Genomic DNA, 26,611 nt, shown 5'->3' with positions numbered 1-26,611 from the left:
TTAAAACTGAATTTGAAACCTAGCCATAGGACAAACCAGTAATGAGGCACTTGTACTTTTCTATCACTTCAACTCTCTGAAAAAGTCACCTTTTCTGCTCAGAAACATCAGATCATTCCAGGTGCTGGCCTGTTGGCCAAAGGAAACTTTACAAGCTGACATGCTGAGCTGACTCTAAGTGCTAGGCACTGTCCTCTCTCACTAGCACCATTAAAACTGGGGACACTACAGAGGAAGACTCTCTTGGAAAAGTGGCAAAGGGAAGGAAAAAGAAGAACAAGGTTCTTTTACAGCTGTTTCAGAAAATTTCCTGAGCAACTGAAAGATCACTTAAGTGTGTTAGACCCATTCCACCCTGCAAATAGCAGAAATAAAGTCAAGACAGGCTCTAAATAAGTTCTATTGAGCAAAATGTTCACTGGAAAAAAAATTTAAAAGGATGGGTTACAACTGTGGAGGAAGGCTCCAAAGTATTATAAAAAAAGACATCAGGAGTGAGAGAAACACAAGGCAGAAAAAGCTAGAAAGATGACTTCTAGCCTAGCAACTTCTAGATCTACTTCATGATTGATGGATGTTCCTTCAACCTTCATAAATAGACAGATGGATAAGATAAAATTGTTGAGGGATCCAAACAGCATCCTACAGGCTTATCAAGCTGAGCATACACTGACACAGATAACAATCTCTAAGATGGACTAAATTTGTTTGTTAAAGGGCTTTGAAAACATCTGGCCTCTCCTGTGCTCAGTCTATATGGCTTTACTTCAAAGTCACCAATCTGAAAGCTATAACACCTGCCACTAACTTATTTTTAGCTGACTTGTCTGTTAATTTAGTGTAGAGTATATCCTACCACATTAAAAACAGACTAGATTTTACTTTCAATGGCTTAGTCAAAGAAGAAAAACAACACTTCAAATAAACTCACAGGGCATAAAATACTATACTATGGATTTGTTACATGACCCTGAACTAAACAGGACAGCAGGTCCAAAAAGGACATGATGTGGATGACATATGTGGCACAATCTTTTCTGTTTAAAAAACTCAGCCAAAATAAAGTGATCTGACTGGATTAAACAATTATTTAAAAACTAGTAATGGAAACTTCAGTTAGTACTGACATTTTCATTTACAGTTATGGAAAGTACACAATAAACTAAACTTATCACTAACATAAAAGGTTAAATTAATTAACTATCAGCTTAAAAGCCACCAGTGTCCTAACAAAAAGACCTACATTACAGGTGATGGCCTACACTACGGGTGATGAACCCCGGAAGACAAGAACCCCAGATGTAAGCAATTGGTGAGTATCAGAAGCATCATCTTCACGCTGAATTTTCTAGGTAGGAATTCAGGGTCAAAGCACAGTCAAGATCAAAGCTCAGCTGCTAAAAATCCATCCCACTTCACCTCAGAAATAGGGAACCCTGTGAACTTCATGCCCATTGTTCCTGTAGTACCAGAAAACTGCACAGATTCAGCTCTAAATCTGAGATGCATGTTAATTACCACACTAACACTTTAAATATGACTACTGAAAACAGAACTGTACATTATTTTACTCCATCCTTCTGAAGACTTCTCATTCTAGTATTTCCTCCTGTATCTAGGCAAAAAGGTTAGCAGCCCAATTTGCATTTCATCTATACAATACCAAGAGATTAATTCAAAGTTTTGCTTACATGTATGCAACCTGAGGTTTAAGTACCTTCCAAACTTCCCAGAATCAAGGAACTGCTGAAGTTCAAAGGGACCTGTGGACATCATCTAGTCCAACCTCCGTGCTTTAAAGCAGGATTGACTAAAGCTGCCTGCCAAAGGACCATGCCCAGTCAGGTATTCACTTTCTCCACAGATGGAGAATCCACCACATTTCCAGGCAACTTGTTCCATTGCTGGATCATCTTCATAAAAACATTTTTTTCCCATGTTTAGATGGAACTATTTACAAACACACTGTTGTTTCAGCAACATGTAAATGTTTACCAAATGCTCTTCCCTAAATAAATTAGTTTGAATGAGAACATCTGCATTTCACAGCCAAGCCATAACTAAAGCCAGTCCTGACTTATTCTGAAGTTTCTATGACAGAATATAAGGGAAGTATAATAGGCAAGTAGCTTTAAATTATCTCTCCAAAACCCAAGAGAAACATCCTTTTTTTCTAGATCACACAAGTCAGATGAACATGGAGATTACAGTTTTTGCAGCAATTTCTTAAAAAGTGACTTGCAGACCAGTCCGTGTTTTGTGGTGAAAGACAAAAGCAGTTAGAAAAAAAGGCTTCAGGAAAAACATTCAACTTTTGAACTTTGGTCAGTCTAGGTAAAACCGTATTTTTCTTGTAATTTAGCTCCATAAAAGACAAGTGGAAATTATCATAGCATCAGAACCACCATAATGAGAATGTACCTTTGCCTGTCCTTGAAGATTGTGTATTGTTTAAGGCTAATATTCTGGCAACAGTAGTTAACATGGCATATTATGTAGCACTTCTTTTGAAAAGCACTTCTTATATTACTTCACAAACAAGAATTATCTGATCTCTATGACTTCCATTTATATGAGGCTTTAATTTCATCTTAACAATCTCATCAAAAGATCTCTCTTCTTTCTTTAAAAGAACACTGTCCAAGAGCCTGTTTTATTCTTAGTTGTGCCAGAAGCACACTTTCCTTTTTCTCTTCTACAGAAAAATAATCAAGTACCCAGAGCAAACCAAACAACTAACTGAAATGCTGTAAAGTCTGAAACTCTTTCAACTGCCTCACAGCTTTTCAAATAGAGTGCAAGACTAGTTTCTGAGCAACTGCCTCCACAGATTACCTCTTTAAGCAAGAAAGCCAGTCAAGTCAGAGGGGTTCAGTATCAGTTCAGGACTCGACAGCACCAAGCCTGCAGTTAGTGCATGTGTGTAGAATGAATGTCTGTGGTCCTGTCACTCAGCTGCTAAACAAACACATTCCCTTATCTTACCCGCAAACTACACATATATCCTTACAGCACCACACTTTGAGAAGATCAATCTTTCATGCAGTGATTCCACGAAAATGTTATTTTAAACAGGGCATAAGAAGCAATGTCTATAATTTAACATGACCTACTTTTGCAGTTGACAAAAAAATATCCATAGGCTGATGGTTTACAATCCACAGCCCACATAATTCAACCAAAGTAATTTTTTTATTTCTCCTCCACCAAAAAAAGTCTGTAAAGCCCTTTTTAAATAAAAAGAGTTCTGAAAGCCCTACTTCAAACCTTTTCCTAAGACAAAGGGAAAACCTATACCGTCTAAGAATAAGACAGAAAAATCTCCAGTGACCAGTCTAGCAGATGCTGTTTAGAAGAACACACATTCTATTTGCTATTGCATAGAAGGAAAATCCATCAGTCCTTCTCACTGAAACTGTAACATTTCAACTAAAATCTTTTTGGAAATTTTGTTGTTAATAAACAGCAGATTTTAGATCCCACTTATAATCAGGATACAATCTACGTAATTCACAGGTAGTCAGCAATGACAGAAAACCTTTTTTCATGTTTCCCTTCCACAGCTGCCCTTTCTGAAGTCCTGCTGTCCCTGTTCCTCTTTTGCCATTTTCCATTGCTTGAAAACAGCAATCACAGAGCAAAAAATAAGGCTATTTAAGGTGTAATGAAATATAGAAACAATTAAGATTAGACAGGTTCTGGAAGAAAATTGCAGTGGACAGTTTATTCGAGAGTAGGGTGAAAACACATATGATTGTTCCTTGTGATCCAAGGCGTAAATGAAGCATGTCACAGTAGCAATGTAGTGTGTTAACATGGAAAGAATGCAAATAGAACCTAATGCCAAACAGAAGTCCCCCCTACACTTCACATGCACCTCAATACACACCAATGGAAGCAATAAAATTTTCCTCCTTTAGACTTCTTGTGTCAAACTCCCTTGGCCCTTTGCCTGCAGGGCTCGGTGGCTTTGGCATTAGCTGAGGTACCGGCAGCTGCATTGCAGGTTTTGGCTCCACCCTTGGGGACGATGCAGGATCCTTGCCAACTGGAGTGACAGATCCATCTGTAGGACTTCGTTTTCTCTTTTCTGGTTCTTTAAATAAAAAGAGCAGTGTTAAGAGAAAATAAATAAATAAACAATGAATAAACAATTAATTAGAAAGAAACATAAGGAAAAAGGAAATGAGAGCGGGAGAAGAAAGATGAGACAGATGGTCTCACCTAAATCATTAAGCCTGGCACTGAAACAGCTCAGTGCCACATTTGCTCCCATAGGTCAGCATGGCTTGCTCATAGTCTGAAACACTGGTGGAAAGAGTTGAGGAGAAAGCCAGAATACTGTTTTAGGGATACTCAAGTATCTTATTTCTGTATATCTGAAACCTGGGAATGTTCTCTGACATCGTAACTGTAGCATCTCCTCTGCAAAATTATGAAAAATTAAACAACTCTGCCTAAACTACCAGGAATACAATTTATAGAAGGTAAGTAAGTTCCTTTCACAGTGCAAAGATGACAAATAAATCAGTTTCATGGGTAACACTAAATTAAACTCCAGTTAGGGAAAAAAAACCCAAAAATACCAATCAGCTCTTCCAACAGTCTCTGAGACCTCCTATAACCGTATGTCCCTAAAGGCAGTTTGAATTATTTCTCTGTATCAAACCCCACAGTTTGAATTGCAGCAAAACCTTCAGAAAAGAATAATTAAAACCACATTTTCTATAAAAAGCCTCCTGCACAAACTATTTCAACACCTGATGAATCTAATAGTCAAAACTTCATTTCCTATTATCTAAACCTGTCATACCATTAAATCTTGTGACACCTTTGTTCAGTGGATTTAAGATTCTGCTATCAGTAGCACTTTTCTATTTAGGTAGTAATTGAAAAGAATCAACATCTAACACTCAACAGACTGAACACTTTCATCCTTCAGAGCAAAAGTGTTTCCCCAATTCCTTGCAGATCTTTTCAGAAACCTCCTCAAATTTGCAAGATGTGATGACCTGAACTAGGAGCACTACCTCAGTTGTGGGTCTTGTTACTGATACATCAAGATACTATACAGTACCAGCACTCCAAATGTGCATTTGCAGATACACAGTGCCCCCCTTCCCAGGTTTTACAGACACAGTAAATAGTGGGAAGTTCACATACAGCAGCAGGAGACTGCTTAGGACATACCTCCCAATCTTACTACTATTGCCAGCTACCCTTCTTCCTGAAAACAAGTCCTTAGTTTGACCATATTATAATAACTTAATCAAACCTTTATTAAGATCACATGCTTTATTAAGATATAGCTTGTTCTAGACAAATAAGCTATATCCATCATGTCCTGTAGGATTACTACTTTATTACTATATGTTAAATAATATCAACATAAGGACTAATCTCTCTAAAACATTTCTAGAAACAAATACTAATTTCAACTAATTGAAAACAAGAAAAATGTACCAAACAGCTAAAATTTGACTACAAATTAAGATGTTATGCAATAATGAGAAGAGTCCTTAAAAGTTTGCACCAAATTTTGTCTGTCATGACCATGATTAGTTTACTGGGAAAACTCTACTTACCATCAGAGTATGCTATTTGGTTTTCACTCTAAAACTACTGAGCTTTACACCAGTCACTCCAATTTTCCTTAGAATCGGTGTCAGACTAAAAGCTTGTAATTACCAAAATGAGCCTATTCTCCACATTCAGGACTGTTCTACTAGTACAGCCTTCCTTACCTTCCTCAGTATTCTAAGAATGACTGGAAAGGAACGCAGGGGGTATCTAAGCCAACTCATTAAAAAATCCCTGATGCAAGACCCCGAACACCAACTATAAAGGGTTTAGTAGATGCTACTCCTCTGCTACTATGAAATAAGTAACTTTTCATCATTTGAGATTACAGGAAAGTCAGATACTAAGCAGAGATTTAGCTTTTTGTCATCTTTTGCTTTCTTCCTTAGCATGCATTTCCTTATTTTGCATTAAGAATCAGATTCTTAAGAAACAGCTGAAAAATAAAGAGATATTTTCCGACTTTCTTCTCTAAGAGTATTTAATTGTATGAGAATAATTGTGCAGTGCAATGTGGTTGGTGAGATGCAAGACTCATATAGCTCCACATTACAAGTATCTTCTTCCCTACTGAGGTTGCCTGCAACAACTTTCCAAGATTGTGGCTGGGACAGTTTTAGATGAAGGTCCCCATTCTCAGGATCTCCATTTCAGCTGTAGAAGTGCCAGGTTTTGTATCCCACTACAGAGTTTCCATTTTCAATTAAATACCAGTATGGCTATTATTTTGCTCTTTCTTACACAAGTTAGAAACTTGTGTTACTTACATAAGTTACTGGTCCAGTAACTTGTGTAAGAAACACAAAACAGTCTTCAAGTTTTATAAGGCTTCAGTAACAACAGTACAATTCTCACCATTTTGGAAGTGTTGAAAAAGCCCTGAAATACCAAAAGGCACAAAAACAGCTGCCTTCCCAATCTTGTTTGGTTCATAAAAATTCTGTACTTGTTAACACTTTTCTTACCTTTATTATAGTAGTGAGTATGTGCTATCTCTAGCAGGCCAAAAACACTGGCCATGCCTCCCAGGCCAGCATTTGCATATGACTGCTCCAGGCTTAACACAGTGCACTTCAGCAGGTCCAGCATGCCTTTATAAACTTTGCGGCTGATCTCCTGCAATGAAATCCCCATTAGTGCTGCCATTTCAGAAGCAAGAAAGTAATTCAAGAACATAAATCCTGAAACTGCTGTAGCATCAGCTTTTTGCAATTGGCAAAAACTTCCTGTGAATTGAGCCTCAGCAGGCACTCAGTGTGAGGACCCTGCTGAGCTCAGCACTGACCACGTCCTGTATGACATCCTGTCGAGCATCCTCCTCGGACTGGATGGTGCGATTCAGCTTGCTCAGTACAAAGACACGGAGCTGCTCACTCTCCAGCAGACGTCGGACCCTCTTCATGTTCAGCCAGCCAACACCTTGCCCATCAAGAACATTGTGTACCACCTCCTTCAGGAACTGCTGGTTCTCACTGATATATTCAAGAGAAAGCAGGCAAAAGTTAGTCACCCTCTGCTTAGATTGGCTTGCATGGGAAGAGAGCTATAGCCAGGGCACACATAGAAGCATCTTCCCTTATCAACAGTAGTTGACATCTAGCTTTGTCTGACGCTAACATAACTGCACACAGCTCAAGCTCTGTTCCATAGGGGTGTAGTATCAAATACTTTATTTTGTCTTTTACATCCTATAAAAAGACATAATCAGGCTTTCCTCTAGCTCCTCTTGGTACCACTCTACCCTTCACTTTCACAGCACCCCTCAGAATCCATAGGAGTCCTTTATGCTTTAACTTTCTTCTACAGCCCCCACATCTCAGCTGTAGGCTTTCTTTGAAAGAGCAAGGGCAGCCCTACTAATGCATTACTGCAACAGCCTTGGCACATGCTTTGTGTGGCACATGTTTACTCAGCTTCTTTTGCCACAGAGGGAAAGGTAAGAAGAAGGAAACTCCTGTGCAACCTGCTACATTCCCCAGTCTGAACTGTTACTGCTCTTACTTGTCCCCCAAACCCAGTAGATCAAAATAAATCCACTCTACCCATGACTGCTACATAAGAAAGGGAGGAGAAAAGACAGGCACAGGTCAGGAAATGCTTATTCACACCATTCTGAGCCCCTTCCCAAGGCTGAGAAAAGCACTTCACAGCAATTTACGGAATCAAATTGGACTCAGCTGATCCCCCTGCATGGTGCATTAAAACTCCACTGGGCTAGATCACCTTGTTCAGAACACTCAGTTACAAAGATTATCTTACTGAGTTAAAGTAGAAGCCTAGAACATTTTGGATCTCAGACAGAAGGAGGATATATTTTGGAGCACAGAAAAATAAGCATGTGCACTATTAGCTGCAAGACATCTGCACCAAATCTTCTTAGGTAATAACATGTCCAAATCTAGGGCAACAGAAATGTACTATTTAGTTTTCAACAGCCAGACTTCTGAGAAAACACTGGCCAGATATAAGGCCACTCTAACTACACTGTATACTTAAAAAGCAGGAAAAAATATTACCTGGAATTGCTAGTTCGTCCCTGAGGTGATGGAGATTCTCTTTTCACTGTTGGGCTGTGCTTTATGACTGAAGACTTCTGATCAACAAGGGCCCGTCTGTTTCCTAAAAAGGAGAGGAAACAGAATGAGAGGAAAAGATGGGAAGAAAACAATCTGATCCCAGGACAGAAACAAGCAACACTAAAGTTGGCTAACACACCTATTTGAATTACAGGTAACAGACTTCAAACAAAATGGAAACTCCAAAAAAGCAGCAGCGTATATCATATTCTAGCATCACACATCGGCAGAAAACAGTAATGGGAGTAATGCAGAGAGAAAAAGAGAAGATGGTAATGGGAGCAAGAGGTGAGAGGCAGGAAAAGTTTGGCTGCTGTGCATGCAGTTCCACAACAAGAATCATCTTTAAATTAGTCACTATATGTAAAAGCATAATGCATTGAGGGTGACTAGTATAGATCATGTGGTACTGGTTACCCAGCGAGAAAGGTAGCCCGAAGTCAGGCACAGGGAATGCTGGAAATTGTTACATCATGCACAGCTCATGCTGTAGGGAACCCACCTTCATTGCTTACTGGGCCAGCTTCAGTAATAATCTCCATTATAGTATTTAACCCAAATACTGGGACACAAAATATACAATTAGTAGTGTACTGAAATATCTACACTCCCCACTGTCAGCATCAAAAGAATCCAACTACCAGTTTCTTCCCAGCCCTCCCTCAAAATAAAACCCAAATGACACTAGAGCAGGAAGGATGTTTGAAAGCCCAAGACCACAAGGGCCAGAATAACTTATCTTAAGAGATAGTGCTTGACTTGAAATTTGGCATCGTGGAACCACAGTGTATTGCATCTTCAAGGACATTATTGCACATAATATATTTGAATGGCACTACAAAAACCATCTGCATCACCAAGGAAAAAATATCAATGGATGTGCATGAAATAAAAATTAAAAAGGAAGATGGAAAGTGGTCAAACAGCAGCAATGAAATGGAGTCCCAGCATCATTTCCCATTACAGTTAGAAACACACATTTGGCAAGAACAAGTTAATGCAGCAACTTTGTATTTCTACAACAGAGACAAAAACATTTAAAAAACACCAAAGTGCCCAGTGGGAATCCCATTGAGCCAGCATGCACATGTAAATGAACACACACACACACTCATACACACTTGCACATGCATAAAACAGACTGAACTACTCCATGGAAATCCCATCCTCATATCTGCACAGTAATATTAAAGGCCCTACAGGATTAAAATAGTCAAGAAAAGAACACCAAAGTGCAGAAGATGAGGCACAAAGCATGAATGTGGAATGGCAAACCCCATCACTGTTTTCTTCCAATGCATGGAATCAGTCATTAAGTTTACCCATGGAAACAACCCTGACATGAAGCATGTTTCTTATCCAGTACAACTGGACATGAAAACATAACCAACTGGTAAAAGGTTGTCAAAAAACAGCTGTGCAGAGTCTCTGCTAGTGTTTTCACCCTACCAGTCCTGTTACTCCTCATTTTACGCACAGGGAATGATTACTTGTCTCAAAAACAAAGTCCAAAGCAGAAACTCAAAATCCAGCTTTTGGTCTTTGTTTCTACAAGGTCAAAGGTCAGCAAAACATCATACCAACCTTCATCCACATCCCTTCCCAATTCCAGATTAAAGTAATCTTTATCGATAAAAGTGATGAGGAGGAAAAAATAAGTGAAAAAAAAAATCAACACATTAAAACAAAAGCAGTAAGTTCTAATCAGATAGAATAACTCAAAAGGCAAAATAAAATCTCTCCTCAGTATAGCATCTGAAAAGGTCTCAACCCTACGACACCAGTGCAAGTCACCCCTGTGACACTACACTTGGTACAAGGATGACCAGGCTGTCCTACAGCCATGGTGTGAGGGCCATTTCTTCAGTGCCTGTTCAGACACGTTATCTAGTGATACTGCAGACAAAGAGATGTTCTAATGAAAAGATTGTGCACATATACTAGGGATTGATCTTCACTCTCATAGAACTGAAAGCATGGTTGTAATTTTATTTTCTATTCAACAATCTGAAAAGATGATAAACACTTTTGAAACTCATGTAATCTGCAGTCTCCATGGGAGGTTGGCATTACTCCCATTTACAAATGCAGCATCATCATTAATAAATTACATAAGACTAAGCATGAAGATAGTGGCAGTACAAAAGCAGGACCTCCCTCTTGGTTCCCATTCTTTATACTCAGTACTTAAAAATAAAACAAAACGAAATACACTATGAATGTTGGTTTTGTTCTGTATCTGTTAACTCGACCTAGACTAGACACTCTCCCATTCCAACACAGCCCAGCTGTTGGGAAAAAGACTGACTGAGAAATATCATAACAATTTACTGTCTTGCTCCTTAACACAGGTACTACCCAAACCACCAAAAGGCATCACTCCCAGGATTCCTGTTAGGGGTAGGACTTCAGAGTGCCAAGGCAAGAGAACTGAAAAGGCTGTAGAAGACAAAGCGAAAAAATGGTTACCTTTCAGGCTGGGAAAGGGAGTATTCTTGTCTCTCCCAACTTTGGTTGGTAGGGCTAAGTTGGACAGACTGAAACTTGTGCTGTGGTTTCTGTACAGGCTGCCTATGACAGAAGACAAAAACAATTAAATGCCTACTGCTCACTGCACGCACCCAAAGATCCTGTAATTCATTCTCTTATTTCGGATCCTTAATGATTAAGTTCTTCTTTATTACCCAGAAGTCTCACAGCCATAACATGATCTCATTTACATTGCAACCACATCTTTAGATTATTCTAAACAGTACAAAAACATAAGCCTTGGCATTCACATCACAATAATTGATGTTGGATCTTTGAGTCTGAAATGTAACAGCAAAATCCTCCTGTCTTCCTGCACTTAGATCACACCACCTTAGCTCTACCTTCTAGTTTGATCCTGTTTTTAGGAGCAAATGAATGGCTGGGCCACATGAGAACACAGGATGACAGAAGATCTGCAAAACATGTAACTCTGAAGCAAGAACTGTGCACTGTGTCTCGTGAAACACTGTAAATCTGCCATGGAACCATGCTTTGAAACAGAAGCCTTTCATTTATTAGGAAAAAACATACATTCTTCCTGGTACAGGCAGATCTTAAGGACACAATTATGCATCATCATTGGCTTAAACCTGCAGACAGCCTGAAAGCATCACATTTAGATAAAGGAGCTCATTAACACTTCAAGTTATTAATTTAAAACATCAACATATTATTTCAATTTTCTTTGGTTCCTTGTTTTCTCATAGCCTTATTTTAGTAACAGTCATCTTACCAGAAACATATAATATATTTTTCCCAGTGCTACAACCTTCTTTCACTGCTTTTTACTGTAGTGCAAGACTCAAGTGGCCATGTCTTCTGTCACCCATTAAGAGATTCTAGATTCGTGTTCCACACCTGTGATTTTTTTTATTAAATATAATTGAAAGCAGGCAGTCAGGACTTGAATTTAGCACCTAAAGACACAACGTGGCAGCATGGATGGCACATTATTGTAAGATTTTTTATCAATTTCATAAAACGGCACAATGCTTTGTTTAAATGAAACAGAAGCAATTTCTGATCTGTGCCCTAAAGTGCCATACAACTCAAGTGGCTAACCACAAAACCAAAGTCCTTCTTACTGAAGAATATATAAAGCAGTAGTTGTCAGCAGCTGTCAGTAAGACCCCATGACTACTGAAGAGCTGGTAACAATTTGACAACCAGCTCATTTCTCTTGATCAGCCATCCCTCTATTCCATCTCTATACACTCTGATATGATAAATAAAACTAGCTTAATGAATGCATCGTACATACTTGCAAAAGACATGATGCCCCCAAAACCTTCGCTGCTATTGTTGGAGACAGTGGAGTTTGGGGAGCTGGCCCTGGAATCTGAATCTGCATCAGAATCACTGGCCAGTTTTAAACTGTTTGGCCGGAGTAACTTCTGAGACCTTTAAAGAAATTAAATACAATTGTTATTAGCATTCCCCCTTCCCGCCCCAAATCAATACATTGTATGGCTGTGGGAGACTGATGTTGGTCTCACTCCCACCAGTTTTCATGACACTACCTGCGCCTTCTGGGAAAGAAAACACCCAAACAAGGAAAAGAAAAAAAAAAAGGAGAGAACTGAAACATCTTTACATTCAGGCTTTTATAGCCTCTCAGGGCATGCTGAAAATTTGTCTACAAAAGGGCACTGGCAGAACTGCAGGTCTGCCTGGAAAAAGGAAAAATTCACTCTGGTTTGAAAGGAGTAACAAGAAAACCCATTGCCACAAATCACTGCAGTATCTTTCCCCCCAAAGGACAAAGATTTACCAAAACAGTTTACAGAAAATTAGAACTAGAATGTTCTAGAAAGAACTGTTAATTCTCATAGCTTCTACTGCTTACATAAAAGTAAGGAACTGAGGGATTAAGCAAGTGCTTTTATTCAAACTAGAAGGGTTGACAGCATTTCTATATTAAATGAAAGTGATCAACAATACATCTCAGGTGCAAAGACATTTGAGTGCATGAATGTTAAACTACATGAAGCAGACAGAAACCCCAGAAGTGCTGTACAGAAGGGCAGGAGACAAGGAAGACTCGCCTGCTTCCATTGAGATTCTGGTTAAATCTTGGGGTGTAGCTCTCTTCCTGCTCATCATCTTCATCTTCTGTAGGAAAACCATACTGTGGTTCAAAGTATGGATTGTCATACTCTCGCTTCCTCACCACCCCGTCTGAGGAGCCCATGCTGCCAGCTGTGATGTCACTCTCACGACGATCCAAGCTTATCTTGGGAAAGCTTGGTTGCAGTGGCAAGGCAGAGAGATGGTTTGAAAATCCAGCAGCCAACTTCTCTTCTATTTCTGCTGAGTCTGCTGCCTCCTGTGGACCAGTCAAATCATTGATCTGTTCGCTAACTTGCGTTACATACAACTGAAGGGCAGGACAAGAACAATTATTTCAAACTGGGAAATCTGCAAAGTCCTTGCTGCTTGCTATGTACCACCCCCCCATCTTTCCTATCTGCGTCTCTAAACTAGGATTTTTTACACACTGCAGTATTTGTGCATTGTTCTAGGGACTTTCTCCCCTTTAAAACAGCTCTGAGTAGTAAGTGTTAGCTCAGGATAATGGCTTTTCATTACCATGTTCCCATTCTTCTTAAAATACCAGAAATTCATGAGTTTCACCACCCCACTCCCTGCTCCTCTAAAGACATCAGGTCTTTCCAGACTCTGTAAAAGCAGTTCCTGCAGTCCCAACCTGGACCATTTCTCTCTGCTAATGCTGCATTTTTCAGTTCACTGGAACTTTTTGTACAGAAATGGTCTATCTCAGCATAAGAGGGTACCAGCAAACTCCACCTTGCTCAGAAAGTCCAGGGTGAGCATGCAATTTAATCTGTGCATGGTGTCACAGTCCTATTAGCTTTTGCCCTTCTCAAAAAGAACCACGTGCATTCTCCCATTCTTTATATCCTAATACGCTGATCTTGAGGCTGAACTCATCTCAGTACACACATGATTCACTCCATGGATCACAGTGCTGGGGCTGCTACTGGCTGTAGTACTGGAACTTGAACGAGGCTGGTTATTCTCTTGGGAGTTCTCACTGTCCATCATCTGTTCATCAGGATCCCCTGTATATTCTTGAAAATCATCAAATTCCACTTCACTAGCATCACCAAGGGCTGCATGAGTCAGGGGGTCAACATCTGCAAACACATCGTTATTCATTAAGCAACACTGCCTTCCTCAACCTTTTGCCCATCTAACTAAATATCTCTAGAAGAGGACTGCTCAACAGAATCAACTTGCATAAAAATTTAGGCTGTAAAGGGCTTTTGGAGGTCATCCATTCCAATTCTCTCCTCAAAGCAGGAGTACCTCCAAAATTAAAGCAGGTTACTCAGGCTTTGTCCCACTGAGTTTTGAAAGTTTTCGAGGCTTGACATTCTACAGTGATCCTGGGAACCTATTCAACTACAATAAGCATTAAGTTCTTTTCCTTATGTCCAAGTAGAGTTTCTTTTGTTGCAGCTTATGATTTCTACCTCTTGTCCTTGGGACATGGGAAACATATTGGGACTTCTAGCTCTAGTTTATTGAACAAAGAGAGTGTTTATGAAGCTTCCATATAAGCCACAGAGAATGCATTTTTCTGTTCCCACTAGGACAGAGTAATACCTCACAGCTAGCATTGAGAATCAATATGCAGGGGCAGGATAGAGCTCACACTCTTCTGTCCATACTGCACAGTATTTACTGGCAGCAGCAGGTTGTTTCCAGACTAGTGAACCAGTTTTGGTCAGCAGCACCTATTTCTGTTCTTCCTCTTCATAGTGTCCTTTGGAGGAAGTTGTTTATAAGCAGAAGAAATGTCCTTTTTCAGTCTACCCCCATCAGAGCACGACCACAATGGAACAATACTTTGTTCTGATTCAGGGATTTAGGGGAAGCTTTTTTCCCAAAGTGCTTCAGATGAATTGGGAAAGGGAACCTATGTGGACCTTGTGAAAGTAAAAGCAAAAGTTACTCACTTGGGGTATCACCATTAATGTCACATTTCATCATCTCACTGACAAAGTCACCAAGGGAGGAGTAGGAGGAACTTGAATCATCATAGTCGACACTGTCACTGCCACTGCCGCAACAGGTGAGAGAGAGAGATGAGTGGCAGCATCAAAGCAACAGCAGGCTGACACTTTAAAGATGTGAATCAGCACTGTTTTCATGGACCTCCTAAAAATCTCATATTACAGTGGCTATAAACTAATTTCACAGGCCAGCTTCATGAAAGGTAAGAGCAAAAAAATGTAACTTTCAGGTATGTGAATAGTTATGGGAAGACATTTAAAATCTCTTAGCAAAGTTAATGAGGCCAAACCTAAGTGAGAATACTGTATTAATTCACAAAACATGTGTCTGTTGATGTAAGACAACTTCAAGGGAACGGGGAATCACAACGAAAAGAATTTCCTTTGCACAGTAGTGATAAATCCCATTGTGTTAAGACCACTGGTGTTGTGTAGAATGCAAAATACGTGCAAGTCCAAGACTGAAAGATCTCACAAAGCAGCAAGGAATGAAAGGGAATAAAACTAGACACAAAACTCCAAGAAATATGGCCAAAAACTACTATACAAAGTTTCCTTTCATTTTACTGAACACACAAGGTGGTCACAGGCACTGGGTAGTACTAACAAGCTTTGCATAACTATGGAAAGGGAACAGAGATTTGAAAGAGTGGTAGGATGGGTGGGAGTATTTGTACTACTACAACAGAAATAATCAGAGAAGGAACAGCATGGAAGAAAAGACAATTAGTACGTGAGGAAATTATAAATGTCAAGTGGCATATAGGTAGCAAAAGAAAACAGGAAAGTAAGTATGGAAAATCACATTAAATGAATACACTAGCAAAAGGTTAAGAAGTTTGCTGTGATAACAGAGTACTGAGAAAATCTATTTCAGTGTCAGTATTCCGCCCAGACCAGAAATGACACAACAGCCTGGCAGGCTACAGGAAAAGGCTGCAAATGAGAAGTAGGAGAGGTCCAGCAATCTGAAATAACTCTTATGTGACTACAGGCATGTTCCCCACTAACCTGTCATCAGTGGGATCAGAATCTGTTTCCTTCTCTGCTGGGACATTCAGGGCTTCAGCCAGCTGTGAATTGCTGTCATAGACTCGATAGTGGATGGGCTGCAGCTGGTGAGCATACCACTTGGGTTTGTCACCAATTAGGGCTGGGTCAAACATGTCTGCACAAAAAAACAAGCAGAGCGTTAATCAAACTCATTTACTGGTGTCAAAGGCTTCACTCACAATGACACTACTCTCTACTGAGTCTTACACAAAGGGACAGCCATTACTCTAAGAAGCCTACCAGACTTTTCCATAATCAAACAAGAGGTAAAATTAATTGGAGGAGCAACTCGCCAACAGCAGAGCTAACTTGGGAGAAACACACAAGGCCATACATAAAAAGAGAAAAATACTCCTTGAACTTGATTTTCCTCCCAGCAGGACTGATATGGTATAAAATGAAATCCCTCCCCAGAATGTCTGGTTTTTAAGTTCCTGCATTACATCCAAGTGCAGGAAAGGCAAGACCAACACTTACTGTTATGAATTCTTTGGAAAGCATAATTAGTAGGGTTGAGTGACCATTCTCCAAAGTATTCTACTGCCTGTGTTCTGGAAAGCTTATCTGCAAAAGGTGTTTGCTTCGGCCTAGAGGCAAGAAAAGAATTTGCCTGGAAGGCCACCACTGGCCGTGGGAAGAGACGAAGAGTGCGAGTATGCATTTGGAATCCTTGCAAAACATTTGGTGAGTTGAAGAATCTCACCATAGCAACCCTAGAAAGAAATAGAGAACAATATATTAGATAAAAACACAGAGTATAACAAAAAAGAAGAAAGAGAGCACTTAAAAGATATGCCATAGACAATATTCTAAACCTGTGAAGAATGGTAACCTAACTCTCCTTAGAAAACAGCTGTCTTGCAAAAAAAATAAAAGAAAAATCCAAACAAACCAAGACCCAAGGAATCACTTTGTTCTAGTTCATCATCTTAAGACAAACACCCACTCTGTGAAGGATATCATTCTTGCTTCTACTAGCTGAGGTAAGAAGTAAGTCCCCAGGTTTGTTTTTTTTTTTTTTTTTTTTTTTTTTTCTGTAGCTCAAGGCTTGTGATTTAAACTGAGGATACAGTATCAGACTGAGAAACCCAGGTAAAGTGGATGACCTATAGGAAAATGCAAGAAGCAAAAAACCCCCTCAAGATACAGAGCTATGTTCATGTATGTAATAGATATGAGATAAACACTGTAATTACTGCTCTTTTTCCCCACATGATGTCAAGTAGAATCTACAATAGTACCTGACAGATGCTGTTTCACCCATGGAAATGTTTGTGCTGCCCTCAAGTGCAAACTTTCATGAAGACTCAATGCTACCTTCCTGTTAAGTCTCACCTGGTAGCCACATCGACAGAGTCCACATCATTTCCATAGATCAAAGGGTTGAATTCTGTGGAGGGAGTAGACTGCAAATCATTCTGTGGTCTTCCCAGCAGCAGAGGCACCTCCTGCCCCTCATGAAACTTCTCTAGATTAAGAATGGGCTGAGTATTCAGACTCATGCTGGCCAGGGCCTATTGAAGGACATTATTCACACATTCAGCAAGAACAGTTATTTAAGGAACAAAAGATCAGAGCTACCCTGCCCTCTAGGCAATTGCAACAATTATGCATGCTCCATTAATTTGCCTTAAACCACCTCCACGCTGAGTCAACAAGTACCTCCAGGCCCTCCTTTATGTTGATTGTCAAAATGATCTCCTCAATGCTGAAACAGTCCTGGACCCAGTCAAGGAGTAGCACAGAATTTCACTTTGCTAGATCATTCATGACATGTAAACAGATAGTCCTAACTGGACCACTAGACCACTAGTAGTATGGCACTGCATAACTCTACTGCTTGTAGGGTTATTTCCATGTGTAATTTGAATACATCTTGGGAACTAGAGGCCTTGAAACTTGCCCTTAAAGGTGGCTATTCAACCAGTAATATGATATTCCAGGAAAATGTGGAGACACCTCTACTTGTACCCCTGAAAACTTCCACTTTGCATTTTAATGAAGTCTTCATCTGTCCATAAAGCTACCTCTTCAACCTTCATAAAGTCTTCAAGGGGCAACACAAATGGTGAATCAGCCCTGGACACCCATATCCATCTTAAATCTTCCTCATTTTTCCCATTTGCCCACTGAGGCTTCATCTTTTCATTTAAAAAATAAATAAATATATAAAACCAAAACAAAGAAACAAACCAAAAAAAACTCCAAAGGAAAAGGGTAAAATGGAAAATTGAGGGAAAAAGAATAAAATAAAGAACCTTGTTGTCAGGAGTGAGCAGCTGTTTCTGAGTGATTGCAGTCATGCTAACCAGACACTGGAGGCAAGATGGAAGATCATATGATAACACCACAGCAGCCCATCAGAGCCAAGACGAACACATGACCACAGAGAAACAGATGGAAGGAAAAAAAAATATCTATTACTACCAAATATCACAAATGAGAGGAAAACAAAAGGGACCACAAAATAGGCACATCTTAGAAAGGAGGTATAACTGCCCCACCCCCAAACATTCATATCTGGCCACTTTGGAAACTGGCAAGCCTATTGTCCTTAATGGTGCAGCTGAGAACTTTCTACAGCAGTTTAAAAGTAGATATCCTGAAATTCATTTATGGACTCTAAGAGCCGAAGGCACACAGAAGTATTAACCTTAGTAACATGGGCCACAATTTGTCTACTTTGTACCAGCAGCATTCCTTTGCCAATGGCAAACCCTTAATGACTATGTCCATAGGAATACATGGGGGATGTAAGCTGAATTTGGGTGAACACTCTGAGAATTTTAAATATGTCTTCAAAATAATTGCAATTTTTTCTTCTGATACTTGAGCTTGCCTTTGCACTAGTGAGAAAGTTTTGCTAAACAGTGCCTGAAATTGCAAGGGGGTGAGGCAGCAGTGGGGGGAAGGCTGATCTAACAAAACTCCAGGCAACACATCACTTCCATCTCTGCTGACAGCAGGTACTGGGATATCAGAGAGGTTAAACACTTTGCTCTCCTGGTCTATGAGGAAAGAGAAAGAGCAAACCTCATCACATTAGTAACACACTTTACCTTTAGGTACTGCATGCAGCGTGCATAAAGAAAACAGAAATAAAGAGATAAAACCTGCTTGACACGATCAGCCAGGATGACCCAAGCTGATTAATGGCTTAGCAGGACCTGAGAGGAGAGACTGACACTTCACACACAGATCTGTAAATGGAGGGGAAACAAAGATGATCATAGCTTGATGGATCAAGTCAGAGTTTAAAGCCCACATGGCAAATGTAAAGGAGGAATCTGGAACTTTCTGCATCAACTGGAAACAAGTTAGCCCCAAACAACAGTAAAAATAAGAAACCATCTGCTGTGTACAGGGACATTTCAGCTTTACATTCACTGACTTGTATTCTTATCCACTACAGCAGGAGAGCTGGGAAACACTACATATGCTACATTCTACTGAATCTGAGTCCTTTCCCCAAAGTGCATATACCTGTTTCAGATGCTTTTTCAGCTCTGAAGCTTCTGGTTCTGGCAGTGCTGGCAAAGATTCTGCATTTGAGGGAACAATCACCTGGAATTAAGCACAACAACAGATTAAAAATTCCCACACTGCAATCATTTCCAAAACAGAATCCCCTGAATCTGCAGCACTCCAAACACCAAGGAATGAAAGACACAAAAGTAAAGTAAGTATTAAATAAACCCTATGATCTCAGCCACAGACACCTGCTTTTCACTTCTTTATGGCTGTTATTATTTACAATATAACAGTGGAGTTACTTTACCATTTACCACAAAAACAAGAAGTTTGAATCAATCCACACTTTCCATCAAGTAGGTGATGTTATACACATTTTCCTTGAATTAGCCTTGCTCCTACCGTTGTAGAAAGTGAGATACATAGCCCCACATGAATCATGACAACCAAAGCTGTGGGAAGGCTCTTAACAGATTTGGTTTCTTAGGCAGGGCTATAAAACACAGTCTGACAATTAGTCAAGAAGAAAGTTCTATCATTTGCTTGAGGATTTACCTCCTAATGGTATAGCCAGATCAATTAACTGAAAAAGGATGCCAAATGCAAAAGACACGGGGACCTTGAGACACAACAAGGAACAGAATCCTGAAGTGTAAGATGGGAGTGGCAAAGGCAGACAGAGGCCAGGTATTACTGAATTCTCAGTGGGTACACTGGTGACAGTACACAGTTCCTGGAAACAAAGCCACATGTTTTTATGGGTGCCACTTACCCTATTGGTATCCAGGTCAATAAGCCATACATCATCAGGCATTTTAAAATCCAGTTTGTAAAGGAAGAAACTTGCTGGAACACCAATGATATAAGGTGTAGGGGCTAGAAGCAACTGAGAAAAAGACAGACTTCACTAAGGACAAGATCTGCATTTGATATCATCATGTTCTTCCAAAGTATTTATTTATTGACTACAGTATGTTTATAGCAGAGTAGACAACACAAAAGGCATTGGTAAATAAATAATTAATATCATACGATGGAAGCATTAAAAAAAAAAAAAGGAAAAAAACCCCAAATAAAAGCTCCTGCTCAGAAAGCCTCAATTTTCATCTGGGAGAAGACACATTTCCATCTCCCATGTTCCATATCCCCACTCTCACCCAGAACATAATTTACATGCCTCTTTGGAAACAGCTTGCCATTTCTGTAATGGCCCAAAAAAACCCAAAAATGTTCAGAGTAAGAGCCTAAGCTGAAAAGGAAAAAGTCATGGATGAATATATCCTCAGCTCAAACTGAGTCTGTCCTGCTGTAAATAGGCACATACAAGGAGTTTACCTTTATGCTTTTAGTGGTAATTTGGTTTCAGAATAATAACATATCTAAGAAGTACAAGATAGACATATTTTTTTCAGATGTATGTAGAAAAACTATGGGGAAATTCAGGTTGCTTCTAACAAGGGAATGAGCACAGGAAAAAGGTTTAAATCAGCTAGGCACGTAGCAGCTAGAGACCAGTGGCTTGGGAGGCTAATTGATTCTATTAATCAAGAACTGCTGGTCACCTCCAAGAAGTGGTACAAGAACAAACCTGCAGCATCAGTTGCAAGATAGCACTGAAGTAGTAAGATGGCCTGAATTCCATCTTTCCAAACAGACTAACGAGCTCCTGCAGAGAGTTGACTATTGGCAAAACCCAAGCTCCCAGCTGAAGTAACACAGCTCTTCATATTTCTGAGATTGCAGGCAATAGTTACTGAACTCTCAATCAAAGAGCCCTAAAGCATCCTTAAATATTACTCTGGACTCTCCTTGACAAACTTTAATAGAGGGGGTAAATAATAAACTCAGTTTAGAGGGGGGTAAATATCATCATAATATTGTGAATCTATGGTCATTTAGTCCATTGTTTGTGAACTACTGCTTTGAATCATTCCATTCACTGAGTGTGCTCTGAAAATGTTCTACATAAGTGGTGTTACCTATGATTTAAATAGTCACACTCAAGCAATGTTCTTTGCAAGGCAGACTTTGATACAATCTCTGAGAAGACAGGGAACAAAAAAAGGACTACAACTATATGAGTTTTAGACATCATAGAAACATCTATTGTGAAAGACCAATAAAGGAAAAATATGTACCTGTTCTGCAGAGGCCATGCAGGTGGGGAGCAGAGGGATCACTGGGAACATGTACTCTAATGGGTAGATCATGGCCACAAAGGCCATCACAGACATTGAAAGTGCATTATAGTCTCGGGACTGCAATACAACCTGCAACCAAAGAAACTCCCATTAGCAGTGCAGCAACCCCCCTCAGGTGTATACAAAGACCACAGATTCTGTGATCTCTGCAGACTCAAATCCAATGGCCGTGAACTGGGTAACCCTCCATTAATCTGTCTGAAAACAAGCTTCGGGTGTTTTTTTGAGTGAGAACAGAACTTTTCAAAGCAGGAACCTCAGAAGGAGCTATTTATTCCCCTCATCCTCCAAAATTCATTCCAGGAAGTGGAGAGAGACAGCTGTTCTACACATCCAGCCTACCCTGGTTTTGAAGAGGGCAGAACTTCCTACATACTCATCTAAGATCAACTCTTCCCTTCTTACCTTGTGCTCCAGAAGGATGCAGGTTAGCACCTGCAGGCAGGCATCCACTCCCAACAACTCCAGAGGCAGATGTAATGGAAAATCCACCAAAGTGAAGCGGGATGGATCAGGAAGAGCAAAGGTCAAAGCTGGCTGCAACTCATGCGGCAAGACTTCCACATCCACCCGCTTCTGCCCAGCAATGGGCATGGGGGAGCGGAGCAGCCGGTATATCCAGGCCTCAATCTCCCGCAGGTCGTGAAGCAACGCACTCGACTTCTCTTCTACCAGGAGGGAGCCTGTGAAAATCCGCCACATGGTATCCCTGGACAGGGAGAAGGTCAAGGTTAACACGCCAAGAACTTGGCTTGACAGCCATTCCACAAGGCTTTTCCAGGGAAAGGGTAGACCACCAAGGATTAAAAGAGGCAACTAACAAACATTTGATCACACAAAGGAATGGAAGACAGGCATTTAAGCTTACTGACAAAACCCACAATGTGAGGAAGAATAAATCTTTCTACGGCAGGAATCAACACAAGTATATCACTTCAGACTTCATTCACACATTTAAAGGATTCAGTCAGGTCCAGATCTCTGAAGAACCCTCATCACCCTCACACTTGAAATTCAGCAGGTACACAGGATACTCTCCTATCTCATCCAGAACTGCAGCAGACTGACTGTAGGACTCTGCTTCTAGCAGTCTACAAACCTTTGCAAGAATAGGAATCAAAACTTGAGATAATAAAAATATGCCACATCCAAGAGCTCACAGATGTTTTGGTATGATAAAATACCCTTCATCATTCTGTCCTATATTGCACTGTATTGTTCCTAAGAGCTCAATAACCCATGGGAACAATGGATCTATTCTATCTAAACCTCTGAAAGCCGTGTAGAAAACATTTAGGTACCTTAGCAAAATAAGTAGCAAGTTTTCCACACCCTAAATTGGCAATCTGCAAACCTGTAGCTCATAGATAGGCTGGCCAAAATGCGTGTAGAGCATTCCTCAGGGCCTTCAGAGCTTCAAAACTGGATCTGACAAGGAAAGCACAGTCTTGTCCACTTCAGCCCTTTAGCCTGTAGCATAGTGAAGGCTGCAAACCTTCTGTATTCATTCTCCAAATAACTTCAGCCTGATAAATATCTTGAGTTACTGTAACAGATCCCTTAGAAAGCTATGGGTTCAAATTGGAGGTTCTATCTTACAGTTCACAACTTAAAAAAAAAATGAAAAGAGATTACGACACTGGAAGCTTCACAAAGACAGAATAATTAGAGACATTTGGATGGCTCAAAATAAGGACAATTTGAGATTATGCTGAGTACATGATACATGAACTGTGATGCTTCTCATCCTCCACTCATCCTTCAGCTACTTGTCATGCACAAGACATGAGGCTGCTAAGAGGTGTGCTCCACTTTTTGCCAGCTGAAAGGATTCAGTTTCACCTTTACTCTGCCAGGTGTCAAAACTATTCTACTTTTCCAGGTCACCACAAGAAAACTACATTGTAACTCAAACCTGCTGCTTTACTTTCCCAGAGATGTATGCTCAATATTCCTTCTCTTGCCATCCTCAAGTGATAAATCTGCTAACATAGGAATCAGTCATACTAGCCCAGAACACTCTCCTCGAACTATTCCAGGGCAGTAGCGCAAGAAGTAGGCCACTGCTCTATGAATAGGACACATTTTCCATTTCATGAAAAATGTAAAGAGCTTAGAAAGATAAAAATTATAATAATTATAATCCTGTCATTTTTTGCTTTTGACAAGTTTAATTTAGAGTGTACCAAGCTACTTAACTCAAATTACATACTATCTCACAGTCCTGTCCCTGAAACTGTTGAGATAATCCCCTGCTTCTCCAAAGATTCATTTCATACTTTTTCTATTCAGTTAGCACATTAGAAATGAAAACATCATCCTGGAATGAAGGTGTCAGGCACAGTAGCACAGACACACATGCTTGACAGAAATATATAAAAACATTGTTCTTTCCATACCCCACAGTACAGCCGCTTCTGTTACATACTCAACACTATAACAGCAGATACGTTAAGATTACTACCTTATATTAAATATACACCAAGTTCCTGTCAATTTGCTATTACCACCAACCATTCCCATGTTTCCTAGACAACTACTTTGTTTTCTACCTCTCCTCCCTCTCTCCTTCAAATACTGTACTTTGACCTATTTCAGCTGATCCTGCTTCTCTAGTCTTTTCTCTCCCACGCTGAAGTTCATACTGTTTCATAAGCTTGTTAAGCACATTTTCATAATTTCCCCCCTGCTCCAAGTGGAAATTCTCTCTGTTATTTCTTAGCGGCTTCTAACTTCCCAGAAAATCAGTCCTGACATATACTGCCACAGAGCTTAAATGCCAAAGCAACAGTTACAGCATCAGCACTCAGCTTCCGTCCTCAGAAGGGTAGTGCCTTCTTTGGTGCATCAAAAATGAAAATCATACCAGATTACAGAAACAGAGAGAAGTTTTAAAGAAATTGTTATAAAATTTTCCTTTTCCTGTGAACCTGGGTTAAAATAGTGGAAAAGGCCAACTCTTGTTGGCATTTGGCTGCTTCTGCAACCAGAACTGCAGCCACAATTCACCATGCAAATCAATTGCAGCACTGAACACAAACAGAAGGAATAAGTCTGTCCCTCTCAACGTACCTCTGCACCCCACGAGGAATCCCCAACTTCTTGCCCAACAGTCTCTCACTACAGCAGTCCACAAGCCTCTTGAGGGTGTACAGACACTCACGGAAGGTGGAAAAGAAGGGATAATGACTAAGGATGCACAGAGAAGTCAGAGTGCTGTTCCGAGAGCGATGGCTGCCTTTGGCCAGGCGCTTACTGCGCGGGGATCGATTCACGTCTGGGGTAGACTCTGCACTGGGAGCCTGCAGTGACGAACCACTCTCTGAACTCTCAGTGCCCACTTCCTCTTGGGCCACCAATGCATCCCCAGATTTAGGGACCTTCTGTCCCTCTCGAGCTCGATGTCCCCCCGTGCCTTCTCCCTTCTCCTTGGGTACTCGCTTCTGGAAGGAGCGGTAGAAATTGACGCAGATCCCATAGCGAGTGACCCCCGTATCCTTGTCTGTGAGGGTGAAGACAAAGGAAGTGTCATCACGGAAGCTCATGCGCCTCTGCCGCACGCTCAGGCATCCTTCAGGCTGGCAGAAGAACACAACGTCGGGTGGGAGAGGAAAGTCTGCGTGGTCTTCCAGAGGGTAACGCCGCAGCAGCTCCGGAGTCTGAGCAACACTGTCGCTGCTTGGGTGCCTACGAAAAAAGCAAACAAAAAACCCCCATATGTAGTTGACTAATAATAAATATTTTGCGGAACTTCCTACTAATCTGTCAGGAGCCTGTGGACTCTGCTTCATCTTTGTTTCCTCCCTTTTCTGCTATCCAGGGAAAGTGCAGCTTTCTCAGTCGCCAGCCACAAAGCTCACTCAATAGCACAAGGCAGAAAGGTTAAGTAAAGAAGTCTAAGTCTATATGATCATTAGCAAGGAGCCTGTTCAAATCCGATTGAGAAAAGGCCTTCCAGGAATATGCTGTTCCCAGGAGAACGCTGTGTTGTCATGTTGCTCTGACTTTGACTTTCAAAATTAATTTAACTGCACAGGTCTCTGGGCAACACTCCAGTAGGAAACATATTGTCTCTCTCCAAAAACAGAGGAAAAGCTCCTAGATTTCAGTCATTTATGAACAAGATGAAAAATTAAATGAGGAAATCCAGCATCAATTCCTAACTGGGAAAGTGAGAATTTACAGAGAAAGAACTAAGATGAACAGTGGAGTGATATGGACCTCCTCCCAAAAACATTTTCATTAAAAAGTTCTAGCAACCACGCAAACATATGGGTTTGATTTTCAGATTAGGATTTTAGGTGTAATTTATATTAAAACTCTATGGTAACATGCACAGCTATTTACCACTGTGACTCACTATCTTTGTACCACAAATCACTACAGAAACATGAAGACAGAAAAGCAATACTGTTGTTTCCTAATTTTCCACTAGATTCAAGATATTATGCTTTTCCCTATTTCAAAATACAAATGACACTTGCTTTTCTCATATAAGAGATGTGAAAAAACTCAAACAAGTAGTAATAGAATGTTCATAATTTACAAAAGAAAATCACTGGTGTAAATGGCTCTGCTGCCTAATTTTTCCAAACTAATATTTTATTTAAAACCAGTAAAAATGCTTTCATAATAAAACTCATAACAATATTTATACTGACTGTATAGTTAGATACTGAAATACTGTATGAAAAAAAAAGAAACATTAAAATGCTTTTATATGTTAATGGACACGACTAATGCATCATCTGCCAAAAAAGAAATGTCAAATAATGCCAGTACTTTTAAAGAGTTTATTAAGCAGCAAATGGTCCAAAAAATGACATCAACAAAATATGAGTACATATATCACCAATTCATGCCTTTCCTGTAATATTAGCTACAAGGACAGACTTTCCTCAGACACTGAGAAAGTTTCAACCTAATAGTTCCAAAAAGCATTGCAATTTGTGCACAGTGGATAACAAGATGTACCAGTAAAGGACACATGGAGCTCCTAAGGGCTTTGTAGGAGAAGCTGCTTCAGTCAGCTCCATCTCTCATCATAGGCATTTACCTGTGATGAGTTTCCTCATCAGGAACCCTCATTACCTACGATGAAGTTCCAAATGAGACAGCACCTCTGAGCAGTAGCAGTCTAACTGGCACGGGCTGGCAA

General features: G+C 40.2%; 1 protein-coding gene across 11 annotated transcripts in view; it reads right to left on the bottom strand.

The window, feature by feature from the left end:
• MADD (MAP kinase activating death domain) overlaps positions 1–26,611 on the bottom strand; it is a 68,760-nt gene that overhangs the window by 26,877 nt on the left and 15,272 nt on the right. For 3 of the 11 annotated variants that reach the window (XM_083862913.1, XM_083862915.1, XM_083862920.1), the window contains exons 3-21: positions 24,526–25,140; positions 21,859–22,162; positions 21,391–21,522; positions 20,025–20,138; positions 19,265–19,345; positions 18,040–18,096; positions 17,117–17,295; positions 16,259–16,494; positions 15,740–15,896; positions 14,672–14,775; positions 13,653–13,846; positions 12,734–13,065; positions 11,950–12,089; positions 10,626–10,727; positions 8,659–8,718; positions 8,097–8,199; positions 6,866–7,052; positions 6,546–6,696; positions 3,890–4,096 (exon numbers count right to left, since the gene is read on the bottom strand). In XM_083862913.1, coding sequence (XP_083719039.1) covers positions 3,890–4,096; positions 6,546–6,696; positions 6,866–7,052; positions 8,097–8,199; positions 8,659–8,718; positions 10,626–10,727; positions 11,950–12,089; positions 12,734–13,065; positions 13,653–13,846; positions 14,672–14,775; positions 15,740–15,896; positions 16,259–16,494; positions 17,117–17,295; positions 18,040–18,096; positions 19,265–19,345; positions 20,025–20,138; positions 21,391–21,522; positions 21,859–22,162; positions 24,526–25,140 — 3,455 coding nt within the window. Of the gene's footprint in view, positions 1–3,889; positions 4,097–6,545; positions 6,697–6,865; positions 7,053–8,096; positions 8,200–8,658; positions 8,719–10,625; positions 10,728–11,949; positions 12,090–12,733; positions 13,066–13,652; positions 13,847–14,671; positions 14,780–15,739; positions 15,897–16,258; positions 16,495–17,116; positions 17,296–18,039; positions 18,097–19,264; positions 19,346–20,024; positions 20,139–21,390; positions 21,523–21,858; positions 22,163–24,525; positions 25,141–26,611 lie in introns of all 11 variants that reach the window. The other 8 variants (XM_083862912.1, XM_083862919.1, XM_083862922.1 and 5 more) reach the window with 4 other exon arrangements.

The sequence above is a fragment of the Zosterops lateralis genome, assembly GCF_965231275.1.
Source record: "Zosterops lateralis genome assembly, chromosome: 6".
Classification (NCBI taxonomy): Eukaryota; Metazoa; Chordata; class Aves; order Passeriformes; family Zosteropidae; genus Zosterops; species Zosterops lateralis.
Note: the sequence above shows the minus strand (reverse complement) of the source record. Positions and strands in the feature narration are given on the sequence as shown.